The sequence below is a fragment of the Dromiciops gliroides genome, chromosome 1 (genome assembly GCF_019393635.1).
Source record: "Dromiciops gliroides isolate mDroGli1 chromosome 1, mDroGli1.pri, whole genome shotgun sequence".
Classification (NCBI taxonomy): domain Eukaryota; kingdom Metazoa; phylum Chordata; class Mammalia; order Microbiotheria; family Microbiotheriidae; genus Dromiciops; species Dromiciops gliroides.
In genome coordinates this window covers 526,899,312-526,917,730 of record NC_057861.1, presented here as the reverse complement: position 1 = coordinate 526,917,730, position 18,419 = coordinate 526,899,312, and the positions used below count along the sequence as shown (strand labels likewise).

General features: G+C 43.6%; 2 protein-coding genes across 3 annotated transcripts; one reads left to right on the top strand and one right to left on the bottom strand.

Annotated features, from left to right (window-relative positions):
- Positions 1 to 1,450: 1,450 nt before the first annotated feature.
- Positions 1,451 to 12,452, bottom strand: PDAP1 (PDGFA associated protein 1). The gene is made up of 6 exons (XM_043964685.1): positions 12,341 to 12,452; positions 7,382 to 7,473; positions 5,687 to 5,797; positions 4,333 to 4,454; positions 2,872 to 3,023; positions 1,451 to 2,236 (listed from the first exon to the last, which is right to left on the bottom strand). Exons 1-6 carry the CDS (start codon positions 12,351 to 12,353, stop codon positions 2,178 to 2,180), a joined length of 549 nt encoding a protein of 182 aa, XP_043820620.1. The 5' UTR covers positions 12,354 to 12,452; the 3' UTR covers positions 1,451 to 2,177.
- Positions 12,453 to 12,814: 362 nt separating this feature from the next.
- BUD31 (BUD31 homolog) lies at positions 12,815 to 18,369 on the top strand. 2 transcript variants are annotated; one of them, XM_043964696.1, is made up of 5 exons: positions 12,815 to 12,959; positions 14,536 to 14,632; positions 16,706 to 16,828; positions 17,026 to 17,192; positions 18,108 to 18,369. In XM_043964696.1, exons 2-5 carry the CDS (start codon positions 14,539 to 14,541, stop codon positions 18,156 to 18,158), a joined length of 435 nt encoding a protein of 144 aa, XP_043820631.1. In that variant the 5' UTR covers positions 12,815 to 12,959; positions 14,536 to 14,538; the 3' UTR covers positions 18,159 to 18,369. The 2 variants fall into 2 exon arrangements, with proteins under 2 accessions (XP_043820631.1, XP_043820640.1); XM_043964705.1 differs by lacking the exon at positions 12,815 to 12,959 and adding an exon at positions 12,966 to 13,220.
- Positions 18,370 to 18,419: the final 50 nt, after the last annotated feature.

The following is an 18,419-nucleotide window of genomic DNA, read 5'->3' as shown; positions in this document are numbered from 1 at the left end:
TCAAAGGTCCCAAAGTACAGATTTCCATAATAAACCACATTATTTGTAATGGGACTGCTAGGTGGCACATGTGGATAAATTGCTAGATCTGGCTGGAGTCAAGAAAACTCACTTTCTTGAATTCAAATCCAGCCTCAGACACTAGCTGTGTAACCCTGGGCAAGTCACTTCACTGTTTACCTCAATTTCCTCATCTGTCAAATGAGCTGGAGAAGAAAATGACAAACCACTCCAGTATCTCTGCCAAGAAAACCCCAAATAGGATCACAGGGTCAGACATAATTGAAAAACAAGAGTAACAACTTGTGATGGTGTACGCAGGCCTGCTAGAATTTCTCACAAGTAATTTCTTCTATCAGACAAAGCATCCGTGTGAAGCTTCCTCAATGCTGCAATGGGTTCTCAATCTTAAGAGTTTATAAAGTCATTAGACTTTATTAGTCATAGAATTTCAGAGTTGAAAGGGACCAACACACAATCAAGAATGCCCTAGACAACGTACCTTGAGAACTTTCAAGGAAGGGGAACCCAATGCTGCAGAGCTCTGTATGCAGCCCAGTCCACTCCTGGTTAACTGTCATTGCTTTCTGATTCCACAAGCACAGCTCAGGAGCTCCTGAGAGACACCACCTAATAATGCCAAATGCTAACAGGCTTCAAGGGTGCTCACTCACCTCAAAGTCTTCCCTTCTCTAGACTTCCTTCCCCCATTTTCTTCAACTACTTCTCATGTGGCATGACCACGAAGCCCAGTGTTGCTGGTGGCCCATTTATGGACATGCTTATCCGTGTCTTTCCTAAAACGTGTCTAGAACTGAACCCAGGAATCCAAATGTAGTTCAACTGGGGTGGAGTATAGAGGTATGTACCACCCTCATTCTTGGACAATCCATTTCTTTCTTTTTTTTGCGGGGCAATGAGGGGTAAGTGACTTGCCCAGGGTCACACAGTGTCAAGTGTCTGCAGCCAAATTTGAACTCAGGTCCTCCTGAACTCAGGGCCAGTACTTGATCTACTGCACCACCTAGTTGCCCCCTGACAATCCACTTCTCACATGAAGGAACCAAGGCCTAAAGGATAAAAGGCCCTTGCCCAAAGCTGCACAGGCAGTATGTGGGAAGGAATACTGATTCAAATGGTGGCCCTCCACAAGGCCACAAGTCCTCCAACAAGTCAGAACTGCCTCTGAAAGCAATGAAAAGGAAATTAAGGCTCCTTCAGAAAGGAACTCTTCCTGCTATCCAGAGACAGGAAAAAGCATTTATTAAACGCTAGTAAGGCAGTGACTTTTGAAACGGGAAGGGGCCTGTGCTAATGTCATGAAACTTAAGTCCAGCCTGGTTGTCATGGCAGGAAAGGACCCGACCAGGCATCAGTTCTGGAGCTGTTATGCCACTTCCTGGTCTGGGCATGGATATAAAGGAGAAATAATTAAGGGCAGACAAAAACATATGATAATTTATATTTTAATCAGCCAAATATACAAGTTTAATTTCTTGAGCATGTTTTGCCTGGGCCTTTACCAATAAATGAAGGTTTTTCTAATTTAAACATAAGATATGGTTAAAAATGGACACTAGACCTAGTCGGAAGGGAGGAAAAAAAATGGGAAGAGAGCAGAAGAGAGGGATGGAATGAACGAGGGCCACCCCTCCAAGAACACACATGAGAATGGGCTCCCAGACTTTTTTAAAACTACACTCAGTCTGCAGAGAGTTCATGAGAAAGTGTGCAGACAAGTGCCCTGTCAATACAGACCCGGGATTTTCATTAAGATCTTTCTATGGGTCACCCCCACCCCACCCAAACCGCCATACCCCATGTAATCTACAAGTCAAAGCTTTTCCTACCCTCCCCCATCCCACCATGCCCTCCCCCCTGCTATGTGTTCTGAATCCTAAAAACAGCGAAAACATCCAGACTTTTCAAACTGTTACACACAGAAATGCTTTTCTGCATTATTTCTGCCCCAAAGATAGCAGCTGCCCCCCTCCCCTGCCCCAAAATGGAATTCTGTGCCGAGATGAAGAGGATCCACGCCGTCTGTGGCTCCACAAGGTGGAAGGGGATGCCACAATACACTCCAGGTGGCACCAGTGTGGGATGCAATACGGCAGAGGTCCTGGCAGGCCCTGGGCACAGTTCCCTGGCACGCCCTCCTCCCACATGCACTGTGTTTATTTATTCAGGGAGAGCGACTGCATTCGTTTTCCTGACACAGTTGCATCATCTTTTGCTGAAAGAAAAGAAACATAATATGTAAATGTCAGAAAAGACTTGAGGTCTAAGACATACACTGGCAAGTCACCTGGATTCTGGCCTGCTGACTTGTTTCTAGACTGTCCTGATGGACAGAGCTTCCTGCCAATTGTGTGAGGGGGTGGGAAGGGTTCTAAAGATTCCTTTCCTATTTTTTTATTTGTAGCTGAATAAGGCCAGCGTTTTCTGAAAAAGGAACTGCTGAATCAGAGTTGCCTGTACATCTCATATCTTTTAATAGAAATCTGCTTGAGTTGAAGGTAGTGGTTCTGGCTGAGCCACACAAGAGAGTAAGTCCAGGCTAAAGCCTCAAGTGACTCTGGGGCCTGTCTACAGTAGACTCCTTAGGCCCTCTGATCTGGATCTGTATAGTTCCTCAGGGTTGAGGGGAAATTGGCTAAGTGTGTTTCTGGAGCTGTTTCCCAGATTTCAAAAGGCTGGATGTTTCAACTGGATCTCCTCGTTTGGAGGGTAAAGATGTAAGACATCTAAAACCAAAGCAACATCAAACTGGGGAGGCAATGATCTCTACAAAAAGCCCAATGTGTTGATGGGAAAAAAAAAGCAGCCCCAGAGCCCTTTGATTCCAGAGCTTACTGAGCAGCCTCATACCTTTCCTTTCTTCTTCCTTCTTTCTGGCTGCTTCTTCCCTCTGTTTCCGGATGATGGCTAGCCGGGCCAGATCTGCTTTGGCTTGTTCTGTTTTACCAGCTAAATGCATTTTCATGTATCGCTCTTTTGCTTTCTGTTTTTCTATTTCTTCTCTATTGGAGCAAAATAAAAAATGATTTAAAACCTCAATGTTTGTCAGTGTTTGAGAATGAGAAAGTTAAATCTGAAAGAATGAGGCCTAAAGACAAAAAAGAGAGAGAGATGTGACCTGTGTTGGTCTGTTTAGGGGCTCCCTTGGCATGCTGATCAATGTGCTGGGGGAAGGGAACATGGCAAATCAACAGTTCAAGAAATGCAGATTTAACATTACACACCCTAATACAGAAACATGGAGGAGATTGAAAGACTAAGTGAAGTAACAAGGCTCTCTCTGGGAGGGTTCTGAATGTGGCACTACATTGACTGACAGAAAAATGACACAAGAGAGAGAGCCCTAGAGTTGGACAATGGTGCAGAGGCACAAAAATGAGCATGTCAGCCAGGTACGATGTTGGGGAAGAATGGGAAAGATGCAAAGGCAGCTAACAGGAAGAAATCAATTTGGGGAGAACCATAACAAACGAGATTATGAATAGGGCTGGAGAAGGTAAACCAGACTTGAAGCTATCTAAGCAAGGTAATTCTATTTCTATTGCAGATAATATGAATAAGCTTGCTAGAATTAATTCTTTTTGAGCTCAACATTGAGACTAACAAAATTCTATACGGGTAAAGGGAATCCATTTAAAACTGGAATGGCAACCAAAAGAATGAATGTTAAAAGAGGGAGCCTCTAAAAACTTGCCATTTATAGTCAATAAGGTCCTGATCAAAGCGTGCACCAGAAGAGCAAATAAGCCTATGTAATTGGGAGGGCTCGGGGAGGTGATGGGACCGCAATCATTAAAGGGGAGGAACAAGAACAGGGAAGTGCAGAATAAGAAGAAAATATGCCCCCAAGTGCCCTGGTACTCATATGAAACATGCTGTTGCTCCATATGAGTTGGTACAAGGAGAGAACATAGGATCATAGATTCAGTCTCTGCAAAGTCTAGTTACTATCACCTACAGCTTTAGAAAAGCCCTTCTGTTCTAGGATGAGAGTTTGCCCCTAATGCAGGGCCTCCCCTTGCAGGCTGTGTGATGGTTGTCAGTATGTGGCTACCTTGGAGAAACCTACTGACTACCTCAAAGAAACATCCCTTTGGACTATTTATTCTCTTTGCTTCCAGTTGAAGGAGAGCAAGCTCTGCCTTTGATTGTTCTGTGCTGAGCAGTTAACAGCAATATTACTTTGCAGGGACAAGTGGTGGGAGGGCTCCTCTGTGAGAGGGCAGCAGCAAAGGGGAATCCTCACCAAAGCCCCTACTGCTGCCTTGACGGCTGTCATTCCAACATGTACCCAGAGGACAGAAGACTTACCGTTCCCTCCTAGACAGCTCCTTTGGCCCATCCAGATCCAGCTGAGTGACTTTTTTGGTTGTCTGGCCTATTCGGTTGGGATTCTCGATGTCTATTAACCCTTCCACTCCTTTGCGCTTTTGCTAGGATTCAGAAGAAATGTAATTCCAGGTTAGTGAATCTATTTGTTATCCTGAAGAGACAAAAACCCACCCAGATGCAGCATACTGGAACCTCTGCTAGGTTCATTTTAAGGAGGGGGTTGGTGGTGAAGAGAATGATTTAGACTATAAGAAAAAGCAAGCAGGCATCAGCTAAAAGGGAAAGTTACATGTGGGAAGTGGTCAAATCACTTGTAAAATCTGTTTTCTAATCAGAGTATCAACTCCTGATAGGTAAAGCTGATGGCAAATTTAACTCTTAAGTATCCCCGGGGGGGGGGGGGGGGGGGCCAGCTAGGTGGCGCAGTGGATAAAGCACCGGCCCTGGATTCAGGAGGACCTGAGTTCAAATCCGGCCTCAGACCCTTGACACTTACTAGCTGTGTGACCCTGGGCAAGTCACTTAACCCCCATTGCCTCACATAAAAAAAACAAAACACAACAAAAAAAGTATCCCTGGAAAGGTGTCTGTTTCTTTTTTGTGACAATCACACGCAGGTTCCCACATAGGGCACAGGTCCTGCTGATTAGACACAATTCATACTGTTCTTGGCTGACAGGAGAAAAGTGATGATTTATGCTTTTTACAGCACAGGATTAGCTTCAAGATCAGATTTCTGAGCTTGCTCAAGAGGGCAGACGGGCCCTAAAATGAGAGCTTTCTTTTCTGGATGCAAAGTGAGGAACACATGTGTCATGTGGTGGATGTGCTAAGCCCTACAGCCACTGGGAAAAAGCTATTATAAAAATAGCAACCCACATCTTTATAATACACTTCAAGGTTTACAATTTACTTAGTTGTCTAGATGATACAAATATCACCACCTCCATTGTATGGGGGAGGAAAAGGAGGCTTAAAAACACCTTAAATGCTCACTCATGGGGACTGTCAAAGCTAGGATCTAGACCCAGGTCTTCCCTCTCCAAAAAGGACTTTAAATACTACACATTTCCCCTGCCCCTCCCTCTCCCCCAGGCGGAGGAAAGAACTTTAGACCAGGAACCCAGAGACCTGAGTTTGTGGTTCCAGTTCTGATGTGAACACCCTGTGCGAATGAGGGCATCTCTTTACTCCTGGTGCCTCAGTCTCCCAACAATAAAACGAAGGAGGTGCGGTTAGATGATCTCTACTTTTTGTCCCTTTGTATGTTGGTGATCAGAAAAAGAACACGCACGTCCTGATGTGTGATTAATGTTTCAATAAGATATAATACCTGGTAGTCATCATCCTCTTCTTCACTTTCATCGGAATCTAGAGATTTCTTTTCCTTTTTTGGGTCACCAGCTGCCCCATCGCCAAGTTCTTCACCTTGTTCTTCTTCTTCCTTTGTCAGGAATTTAGAAATGAAAGGGTTGGAAGCAGTCACAACCCTGACACCCGCTGTCATGGCCTCTGTGTGAGATTATGAGGCACTGAAGGGCTTCCTTAGATTCATGTGTTCTCCATGGCAGTTTGCACGAGGCCATGGAAAGAGGGCTGGGACACAACTTGGGAGGCCTGTGTTTGGGTCTCAGCTCTGCCACTTACCAGTGTGACCTTGGGCCAACTAATAAGGCGCCCTGAGCTTCAGTTACCTCATCAGTAAAAAGGGGATAATACCAGCCTCACAGGATTGTTGAGAAGATCAGATGAGACACTGAACGTGAAGGGCCCTTTGTAAATTATTGTGTGCCATTACCATTTCTATCTGTACTCACCAAGTCCTGGTGGGCAGACTGACCTCTTGATGGAAGTTAGACACAAAAAGCCTAAAAAAGGCTAACTTACCAACAAAGGCCATCTATCAGCATGGCAGGCTACCCACCCACAAAGCTAGCACTAGACTGCCCTGATGGGTACAGACAGAACACATTTTAAAACTCATAGTGAACATAAACCCCACTACTACAATTTGATGACAAAATGCCCCTTACGACTCCTCTTTCTTGCATCTACTAAGTTGCCAGATCCTGCTGCTTCTTCCTTCAAGGTGTTTCTCACCCTCCACCTTGCAATTCTCACCATTTGGCTTTAGGCTTTCATTACCGTGTTCTCAGCTAGAGGGAGCCTTCTCCTCCAATCTCTCTTGTGCACGACCAAATGAATCTTTCCAAGATACTACTTAGATCTTTTTATCGTGCGAGTCAAAAACCTTTCACGACTCTGCATGGCTTACAGAATCAAGCCCGAATTCCTTAGCCTTTTATAACATGGCTCTCTGTACTACCAGTCCAGCTTTACCTACAACTGCCTCAAATGAAGTGCTAGAACCCAAACAATGTCCTCCTCAGAACCCCTCAAACTCAATTTGTACCTTCTCTGCCCCCAACCCTTTGATTAGGATCCTGCCCCTGCTTCTGATGCCCTGCCCTGTCTGTGGAGTGACAGTACTCATTTCACAAGGCCAGCTCCTATGGTACCCATCACATAGTGCTTTGAACTAGTTTCTTTTTCTATTGTTTCAACCAGACTGTAACCTCCTGGAGGGTATGACCTGGGTAATCCACTCTTTCCCCAAGCATCTAGCAGAAAGCCTTGCACACAACGGGCACTGAAATATTTCCTGAATAAAAGAACCAAATCAGCAAGATTTAATTTCCTTTTGGTTGGCCCAAGCTTTCAGCAGGTAGATTTAGAGTAGGGGTCTTCTCAACAGAAGATTAGTGACATGCATGGACTTATATGGTGCTTGTGTAGCTGACTTCCTTCTGAAGAAAAGGAAGGGCTCTGTCTATGGATTTCAAGGTATGAAGAGGCTTACAACCAAATTTTAAGTTCAGGCCACCCACCCCTTTTCATGTACTACAAAAGGAGGTCCACAAATAGAAGAGAGTATAGAATTCTGTCCTAAGATGCTATACATAAAGGGCTGTCTGTTTGAAAACCAATTAATGACCCAAAGAAACATTTTAGAAATGGAAACACTTACCCTTGCCTTCTGTTTTTCAGCTTGAAGCTGGGCATCAATCTCTTCTGGGCTCGTATATTGCCTCGCTCGGCCTTTGTGGCCTCCTTTTCTCCCTGCACGGGGGAATTTGCATTTTAGGAAGGAAGATGGTCCTTAACTGCTCAGAACAACTGCTCTGTCCTGTCCCTCTTCAGGCTTGGTACTACATAGATTGTTCTGTTTTATTTTTACATCTGGGGGGATCCTATGGCCAATCACATAAGGAAAGCTGCTTTCTTATTTACCCTGTGACATAAGGGGAGGTATATGCCCATGCCCATCTTCCCAGCACACTGCCATATCATTAGCCTGTCCTTGATAGTTTGGGGGATTTTCTTATCAACAGTTTCCCAGGGACATGTGTGTGTACACCTGGCCTCTCTCCTGCATGCCTTGTTTGCCCCTCTGTTTAAAAAGGGGTCTCTTAGGGTGGGATGGCCCAGGGATCTGGAAATCCATGTTGTTCACCAGCTGTTACAGACTCTTGTAGGCCAGGGATCAGGATGGATCCATTTATGTCTGCCAGCCATCACGGACCTCTGCTACCCATGTTTGTGTTGCTTATAATAAATGTTGCTCTATTATTTGCAATACTGTCTGTTCTGGCATCAATCTTCAGTATATCTTTCATCTTGGCTTATGGGGAAACTTATTCTTCTGAGCCTTTCCTGGGATCCAACAACATCACCTACGTTTCTTACTGTGTGCTGTCACCTCCTCCCAAAGAACTATTATTATACCAAAGAATTAAAAAAAAAAAAGATCAGCTAAAGTAAACAGTATATCAAAAGAGTTCTGATATATGTGGTGTTTCCACTCATGATCCTCCATCTCTGCCAAAGTGGGGAAGAGGAGAAGTTGTCTAATTTCTCTTAAAAGCACAGAAATGAAAAATCCTGGAAAACTTGAGTTGAAGGACAAAGAAAAATCTATCCAGCTGATGACTCCCTCCAAACACTTGAGAAACAAACCCAGCTGTTTATTCAAAAGGAGGTGATAGTAGAGTGAGACTCTTGAAATGACTACTGACCTCTCTGAAAAGATTGGGACCCGTATGATTGAAGCAGAGATAATGTTCATCTTAGGAGGCACAGAGAGTCAAAACTCTTTGCTAAGCTCATAGGTTCAAAGATTCAGAGCTGGAGGGACCACACAGATCATTCAGTCCAAACCCCTCATTTCATAGATGAGGAAAATGATAGAGAGGTAAAGTGACTCGCCCAAGGTGACACTACTACTAAGGATCTGAGGTGGGATTTGATCTTAGGTATCCCCCTATCCACTCTACCACACTCCCTTTCTCTTTTATTCAGGTAAATATTCATCTGTCTACAACCACTGGAATTTCTATTTATTCTTGTCTAAAAATGACTAGGAAATGGATATGTGATCTAAGCATTAAAGGTTAGACATAAGAAACATGAGAAACAGATCAGGTATTTTTCATAGCTATGTGTAATTGGGGGAGAAGAACCAAATAAGGGAGAGGGTGATGACAAAAGATAAAAAAGATCATTCTGATTATGGTAAATGAAATCACAAGCTTTTGCATAAACAAAATGGATGTAACCAGGATAAGTAGAGAAACTGTTGATGGGCAAAGAAATCTTTGCATCAAATGTCTCTAATAGGGATAAATAGTTCTTTAAAGAATTGCAAACTATTCACAATATGACAGATTGCTCTGAATCATTAAGAAAAAATGTGAATCCAAACAATTCTTAGGTTTATATCTAGTGAACTGACAAAACTGAAATAGTTTATGTCAGAGAGGCTATGGAAAAGTATCCATGCTATATACCATTGGTATCTGAAAATTTTGAAATCACGTCAAGAAAGTGACTAAAAAGTCCATACCCTTTGACCCAGAGATTCCACTGTTAAGACACACAGCCAGAGGAGGTCAAAATCAGAAAGGCTTCCACAAATACCAAGATATTCACAGAAGCAAAATTCTTGTAATAGAAAAAAATGGAAACAAAGTAGATGCCCATTGATTAGGTATGTGAATATAATAGAATTCTCATATGAATATGAAAAAAGGGAAATCAGATCTGTGATTTCATGGGTGCAGGAAGGCTCCCTGTGAGAACCTTTCTTTCTACCCAGGTAGGCCAGCACCTTCACAGAAGCTTCAAGTCTTACAGAGGTGCCCAGGGTCACAGAGTCTGTGTATGCCAGATGTAGGGCTTGAACTCATATCTTCCTTCTCATTTTGAGGCCAGCTCTCAATCCATTAAACCAGGCTGTGTGAAATGATGCAAAGTGAAATAAGCAGAATCAAGACAATAACACACACTAACATTTAAAAATGTGGACAGACCAACCAAAGCAAATTGAACCAAACACACAGAAACTGGAGTATTATGTGAAGTGGCAAACAAGGTGGTATATTCATTAGCTTTTGTTTTTTGGGTTTTTTTGGCAGGGCAATTGGGGTTAAGTGACTTGCCCAGGGTCACACAGCTAAGTGTTAAGTATCTGAGGCCAGATTTGAACTCGGGTGGTACTGACTCCAGGGCCAGTGCTCTATCCACTGAGCCACCTAGCTGCCCTATTCATTAGTTTTGATGAATCTACATCTATTCCCAGGAAAGCGCAGATTTCATATAAAAGAGAAAAAAAACCCATACCAAATTGTTTATTGTCAAAAGAAAAAATAACCCCCCAAAATAATAACATGGCAGGAAAAAAGTACAGAACCACTGGATTTTCTATACTCAAATAATACTTTAAAAATACTTCCAGGTTGAAAGGAAATAAAGTATGAGGAAAATAGATGAAAAAGCCTTTCAGAAGACTTTCAAAATATAAAAATGAGATGCTTTTGGCAAACTAGAGGTTTAAGCTTAAAAAAAAAAAACTTGATAAAAACCTAAGAATTAGAAACTGGTTGCAATTCAAGCATGCCTAAATATCATTAGTTTTATTGTTTAACATTGCTTACGCTACACAAACTGGTTTGTCATTTCCATGAAAGGAAAACAGGTGACATGCATGTATTTTACTACCTGCTAAGATGGAAGGTTTGCTTTGATCCTTAGATGAGTTCTCACCCACTTAACCTGGGGCCCACCTACTTTTCAGTGAGTACTTGCTTGACCACAAAACAAAGCCTCTTTAATTAAACACAGTATTGTTTCCATGATCCACTTACTAGCCAGGTGGGAACTCAAGCGAAAGTCCCAAAGCTGCTTCCTTTTCCCTAGATTTCCTAGGCAGCAGGTGCTGTGCTATAATTGTGCCACAATGGAACCAGCACTCATTTTAATGACTACTTGAATTTCAAGTGCAGTATGGCTAGATTTGTATTCTTCCTTTAAATGAAGCACCTTGTCTCTTTCAGGCAATAGCAACAATAAAAAAACCCCTGATTTCTGTAGTCTTAATTTTACAGAATATGATGCGTAACAATTAACCTTTGATTTACTTTTAGTTTCCGAAGAAATCTACCCAACATACTCTATTATCAGGCCATCTTACTCTGATGCCTAATTCTTGTGAGCTTTACCCCTCAAATCAATACATGTAAACAATGCATGAGCTTACAAATCTGCTTTGTGATTATTTAAAGTTCCTCACAGAGAAAGTTTCAAGTTAATTGATGGTTTGGTTTTAAGCTTTCCTAATTTTAACTTCCAACTTCAACCAAAACTTACCAAAAGCAGAGTTGAACAAATGATTTTTTTAAAAAAGTAAAAAGAAAAAAAAAGACCTAACTTTTGCATTTCTAGAAGCAGGGAACCAGGAGGTCGTTGGTATTCATGAACTAAATGAATCCAGAGAAAACTATGTAGACTTAATTCTAGCTACAGCAGCATTTAGATACCTCATAGAAGGAGTTAGCCTAAACAAGACAGAAAGAAGTATGACATGGATGCGTTATGCAGTCCAAGATCAGTAAACTTGGGCTGGAATTAGTTCTGCTACTTACTAACTATGTACCCTTGGGCAAAACACTTAAACTTCTCTGGGTCTCAGTATCATAATCTATAAAATAATGAGACTGAAATGGTCTTGAAGGAACCTTTTACCAATTCAGGAAGATGCAGTCTTTTCCCAAGCCTAGAAACATCCAGCATGGCTGGAGTGGAAGAAATGGGGCTAATTATGGCTTCACAACATTACGAAGGAGGTTCTAATCACAGCTCAAAGGATGCTTATGACTCACGTCTGTTCCTAAAGGGTCATAGAGCACTTCCAGTCATATAGGGAAGCATTCCTCTTCCCGCCCCCGAAATTCCCTTCCTAGTTCTTCTGAGGATCAGAAATTAGGAAACAAGCTTACTCCTTCTTTCTTATCAACCTCAAAGATCTCTCGGTTCCTTCTAGGCTTAGAAACCAGGAATCCAGTTTCCCCACACTTTATCGGGCTAAGTCCCGAAATCTACGAGGTCTGAATGCTGGGAAATGTACGGAGAGAAGAGAACAAAGTCTTCACTCAGAACAAGCGTGTGGAGGGGGGGACCCCGGCGTGTGTGCCTTACGAGTGCCTGTCTCCAGGCAGACTACAGAGCTTCCCGCGTGGGGGGAAGGGAATAAACAGGAATTAATGGGTCCCCAAACTCACGCGCCCCCTCTCTTCATCATCCATTCCCTCTCGCCTCCCACCCTCTTCCTGAGACAGATAGGGCCGCGAGGAGGCGGCCCTACAGGCCGAGGTTTGGGGGAGGAGGGTTCCCTGTCCGGCCCCTCGGGTCCCCGGCCCAGACAAGAAGCTCCGTTCGCTGCGAGGGGTCAGTGAGGCCTGAGCCGGGCCCCCCGAGCCTCACCACAGGCGCCAGGCTGGTTCCTTCGAGGCCACGATCCCTCGATCCGGGCGCCACCCGGCAAAATGGGCCGCGGTCGAAGCTGGGGCCGCGGCCGAGGTGGGGCCCGGACCCCGGGGTCATCGCTCCCTCCCTCTCTGCCACCCTCTCGGGCCCCGCGCGCGCTTCTCACCTCCTTTGGGCATCGCGGATCCAGCAGCTGCTGCAGGAACTCGAACTGACGCCGGAACCGGAACTCGCCTCTCTCTTTCCTTCCTCCCCCCTCCCCCCCCCACCCTCCCTACCTTTGCCCCTGGTCTCTCACTGTCTCTAGCCTAACCCGGAGTCGAGGGAAGGAACCCTCCGCGGGCTCGACCCGTGCTCGCGCGCCGCCGTCGCCGCCGCCTCAGCCACGAGGACCCGGAACCCCTTCTCCCAAGCGCAAGAACCCGAGGAGCGGCTGTCCCGGGCATCCGCCGGAGCCCCGGTGCCGCCAGCGCCCCTCTCACGGGCACTCCCCAACACCGAAGCCCGGGCAGGCCACCAGCTCCGCACCCCAGAGAAGGTCAGACTCCCCATTAAAGAGATTAACACGCACGTCGGGACCAGGGAATTAGAATTTTCTGCAGGCAATACTGTGGACGACCAAACTGACGCAATACCTTTGCAAGACCTCTGCCTGTGGCGGGACGGTGACGTCATATTATAGGGACTGGGAGGCCCTTGTCCGTGACTTACTAAGCAAGCGACAAGCGTCGGGGCGGAGCGGTAGCTCGGAAACGGAAGCTGGTTGGTGGTCGTCCGAGCAGTCGGTAAGTTTTGGTCCCGTGGTTTCCTTGGCAATGGCTTCTCGCTCCTCTTACCTTCTCGTGGGTCCCGGAGGGACTCTGTGGCATCCCTTCCTGTCAGACTGAGAAGAGTCCGTGAGGGGAGAAGAGGCTTCTGCCCCGCCCGTCCCCTTGGAGCCTAGTGAAGAGACCCCCTTCCCCACGCCCGGCCTGCAGGCCGCCTCCGGGGAGAGGCGGAGAACAGCCTGCCCATCAGTGTCCGAGGATCCAGGCCGCTGTTCTCCGGTGCTGGAGTTTTGTTGTGGGTGGTCGGGGGAGGAGGAGCTGTCCGCTGCAAGGGGCCCCCCTTTCTTTTGCTTTGTTTTTTGTTTTTTGCAGGGCAATGGGGGTTAAGTGACTTGCCCAGGGTCACATAGCTAGTAAGTGTCAAGTGTCTGAGGCCGGATTTGAACTCAGGTACTCCTGAATCCAGGGCCGGTGCTTTATCCACTGCGTCACCTAGCCGCCCCCGGGCCCCCATTTATTTTTTGTTTTGTTTTTGTAGGCAATGGGGGTTAAGTGACTTGCCCAGGGTCACACAGCTAGTAAGTGTCAAGTGTCTGAGGCCGGATTTGAACTCAGCTACTCCTGAATCCAGGGCCGGTGCTTTAACCACTGCGCCATCTAGCTGCCCCCGGGCTCCTCTTTCTTAAACCTCGAGTGGCAAAGAGTGTTGGACGCGGAGACGCGGACACTTGGTTTCTTGACAGTCACCGTTCTGTGTGTGACACCTCGGCAAGTCCCCGCACTCTCAAGGGCCCCGTATCTTCAGGATTACCTGCCCTGCCAAGTTTAGAGGATTGTTTCTAGAATCCAATTCACTTCCATAATCACCTCATTTGGGCTCTTGTGCAGAACACGGGGTTCGGTGCTGGGAAGTGAAGGGGAGGGGGGTGTGTGGGGCGTGGTGATTCTAGTTAAAGTGGGGTTCTTGGCCAGGTGGAATCTGCAATACAGTCGGAGGGTAAGATGCAAACATGAAGTACGTGTATTAGAGTTTTATATGGACCAGTGCTTTAGGGAGCTGTAAAAGAAATAGCTTTGTGAGGTCCCAAAGGGAAAGCCCTCACTTGGTTCGGCTCAAGATCAGGTAAATTTCATTACCACAGGAGGCACTTCATTAGTGGTCATTGGAGGCTGTGAGAGTGCTGCTATGAGAGGCATCATTTCCCTTCATAGACTTCCTCAAGGGCTAAAAGAGGCCTTAGAGTTCAGAACTCTTCATTTTACAGATGAGACCCAGGGAGGTTTAGTTAACTTGCTTAAGGTAACAAAGACAAGAATTTGAACCCAGATCTTTTGAATCCAGAGCTGGTGTCCTTTTCTTAGTACTGTGCTGCTTATATTCCTTCATCCTTTGTAGAAATGCTCAGTACTTTCCAACAGATAGTAAGAATTTATGTTTGGCTTTTGTTAGGCCCACTTTGTGTTGGCCTTTTTTACTGGTCTGGGAAACTGGGTGATGTTATTGCTTACACAGGCAGACCTATCTTTTTGGAATTGAATATCAGGAACCAATTTGTTTAATTTGTTTTGGCTATTCTTTTGTATTGTTTTGCAGAAGATGCCTAAAGTAAAAAGAAGCAGGAAAGCTCCACCAGATGGTTGGGAGCTAATTGAACCAACACTGGATGAACTGGATCAGAAGATGAGAGAAGGTGAGGACAGCCAATTTTCATTTTTTATCTTAGACTATGATTTGACTGAATAGTCACTTGTTTTGGATACAGCTCTTGAACATTCCATCTAAATTCTGGCACTTCATTACAATGGCGGCACAAACCCATGTCCATTCTTTCACTTAGCTTTTCTTGCTTTAATGTTTTTGGACACCCGGGATGCAGGGGTATGGAAGGACTACTGAATTTGGAGGACCAAAATTTTAATCCTAGCTATACTACTTAATATCTGTGGTAACAAGTCAACCAGCATGTATTAAGCACTTACTATGTACTGCAGTTAGACATCTTTGCCCTGAAGGAGTTTACATTCTAATGGAGGAATACAGCACATAAAAGGATGGGGGGAAGAATAGGTAGGTGCCTGGCAGGGTAGTGGCAAGGGAGGAGTGGTGGCTAAGTCTGTGCCCCTTCTCCAAAATAGAAGTCCTGGGAAGAACTTACCAGTGGAAGTTGTTTAATCTCTCTTGGTCTGTTTTATTCTCTGGAAAATGGCGGGGGTGGGGTGTGGTTCATACTAGACAACCTCTGAAATCCCTTCTGATTCTAAAAAGTTATGACTCTTTAGAGAGGCTGCCCTGTTGTTCCCCCCTCCCCCCCAATAGCTTGGACTAATGAGGGCGTTGGATTGATAGAACCAAGAGACAACAGGAAAGTTAATTTCTTAGTGGTGCATGTGTGTATACACATATACACATTTATTATTAGATATTGACATGGTACATTAGAATTGCTTTATTTAGACCTTTGTTCAAATGGAAACTTAAAGAACCAAACCTGTAGCTTATAGTTTACATACATTCTTTTTATCCTAGGTCAACATCTGCCCGTTTTCATTTTTCTTTGCTAATCATCATTTCCATATCATCTGTTAACCTATAAATATTCTTATTATAGTGATTTAGCCAGTTTTGGGGGGGAAACTGGCTAAAATCACTGAGGAAGTCACCAAGAGTTTAGGCTTTTAAGGGTTTATTAAAAGATATAAGATAGTAAAGAGAGAAAGATTGAGAACAGATTTGTAAAGTTCAAAGTTTTTAGCTTCTGAGAACAATACCTTCTTAAGTACCCGCCAGATGTGCTTACAGTCTAGTTAACTGGAAGTAAGCCAGTCGCAGTCAGTCACTCTCACCCAATTCAATCAGTTTTGATCAATCTCCAGGTGGGCCTGAGTATCTGCTAAATCTCCTCGTCTATCACATTCTATTATCTTGACACATAGTCTTGCACACAACAGGTGCTCTAAAAATATTTTGTTGCTTTAATGTTATTAGACTATTTTGTGGGACATAAAAACAACCTTAGTGTACCTTTTAGGGGGTACTTATTCATTGTAGAATTTTGCTGGACACTACCAAAAATTTAGATTTTTTTCTTCTGCTGTAATAGCACAACCCTAGTTTTTTAGTGTTAAATTTCCCACTACATTTCTTTTCTCTACTTGTTGACTGACATTTTCATGGTCATTTTGGGCAATTTATTTATTTGTTTTGTTTTGTTTTTGCAGGGCAATGGGGGTTAAGTGACTTGCCCAGGGTCACACAGCTAGTAAGTGTCCAGTGTCCGAGGCTGGATTTGAACTCAGGTCCTCCTGAATCCAGGGCCAGTGCTTTATTATCCACTGCGCCACCTAGCCGCCCCCTGGCAATTTATTTAAAAAGCAATGACTGGGGTAGTTAGGTGGTGCAGTGGATAAAGCATTGGCCCTGGATTCAGGAGGACCTGAGTTCAAATCCGGCCTCGGACACTGGACACTTACTAGCTGTGTGACCCTGGGCAAGTCACTTAACCCTCATTGCCCTGCCCCCCAAAAAGCCAGTGACTATATTGACTATCTATCCCCTGTGTAGAGAATGTTCAGACTTTCCAGTCTTGATCTATGACTTTTCTTAAGCAACAAAAAATTATTGAAGAACAAAAGGCAATTTGAAGAAGAGTAGGTTGCAGATTCATATTCAGTGAGCCATTAAAAACTGTTATGCAGACTTTTTTTTTCCTTAGAAAACTATGTCAGAACCTCTGTACCTGATTTTTGTGCCTTTCTCTTCCTAGCTGAAACTGAACCTCATGAAGGAAAGAGGAAAGTAGAATCTCTCTGGCCAATCTTCAGGATTCATCACCAGAAAACAAGATATATATTTGACCTTTTTTATAAGAGGAAAGCCATAAGTAGAGGTAATCATTTGAATGGGATCTTGGACTTTTTGGTGTCTTGATCTTACTGGAAGAAATTCTAACTTCAAATTTAAGCTCTTAGAGTAATTAAATAATGCATGTCACTCCTGAAAACTCAGCAAATTTTGATTCTTTTCTGATAACTAAGCAACAGAAAAAATTGGTAAAACGTATAATGTTTTTTCCCTCTCTGACAGAATTGTATGAGTACTGCATTAAAGAAGGTTACGCAGATAAGAACTTGATTGCGAAGTGGAAAAAACAAGGTTATGAAAATCTGTGTTGCCTTCGTTGCATCCAGACTCGGGATACCAATTTTGGAACCAACTGTATATGCAGGGTTCCAAAAAGCAAGTTAGAAGTGGTAAGTTTTGTTTCCTGCTGGTACTTACTTCTGCACAGCCTGAGAGCTAAATTTCTAGGACCATTCTGAATTTCATTTCCATAGACTAATAATGTTGATTAGTATTCTAATAATTTAAATCACCTGTGACTCATCTTTTTTTTAATGTAGATTTTGATTGTAATGATATTTGTTGTGGCTTTTAGTTCTCAGTTATGATCTTTTAGCTCCTTCCTTTAACTGTGGCCATTTCCCTTATGGTTGTTTTCTGTGTCCTCTTTTCCTGTTTTGATGCATGAGATGGGCAAGGGTTTTTTTTGGGGGGGGGGTGGTGTATAATATACAAATGAACTTGGGGAAAATGGTGAAAAGATGTTTGAGTGCTTTAAATTCTTATGGTTCAATGCTGTCACTTGAATTAGGTTTTGTTTAGGATTAAATTTTGCTTTTATGACAAAAGTGAAGAGTGTCTGACTTCTTAAAGATGCTCATTAAACAAACATGCTTATTATGTGATATCATTTGGAATATCTAATTTTTGACATGTAAAGTTCTTATAAATAATAGAGATTAGGGAGTCTTTATGCAAACCTGTTATTTTTTCACAGGAAGGATTAATTTGTATTATGAATTCTTCTGCATAATTGGGGAAAAGCCTGTCCTTGGCCACAGCATTTCATGCCATTACAAACTTTAAAAACTTGAATTCAACTTAATTTTTATTCTTTGGGTCTTTGAAACCATAGAAAGAAGTGTACATTTAGAGAAACTTCTCTTCATAGTATTTATTCACTAGTGTCATGGATCTATTAGGTGAAGTTAACAAAAAGAGGTTAAGTCGATGATAGAATCAGTTTTTATATTGCATCCATCAGAATAATTTACTTCCTGCCTCACTGTCACCAAGGATATGTCATGGCCTATTCTGTTTTATAGGGGCGGATCATTGAGTGTACCCACTGTGGCTGCCGAGGATGCTCTGGTTGACAGGTCTTCAAGTGATGGACCCACAGATTCCATTTCTGACTTGTTTTTATTGTTCATCTCCAAGAGTAGCTGTTAAAGTGAACACTTTCCCCTGGATAACTCTTGCTCTCCAAAGCTACAACTGTGATTGGAGCATGATGATAAATGAAAGACTGTGTTAATCAACTGTAATTATCTGTGATTTAAAAATAAAACCTTTAACCATTGGTAACTCATGCTGTAGTTTGTATACAAGATATTAAGATATAGACAAGATTTTCC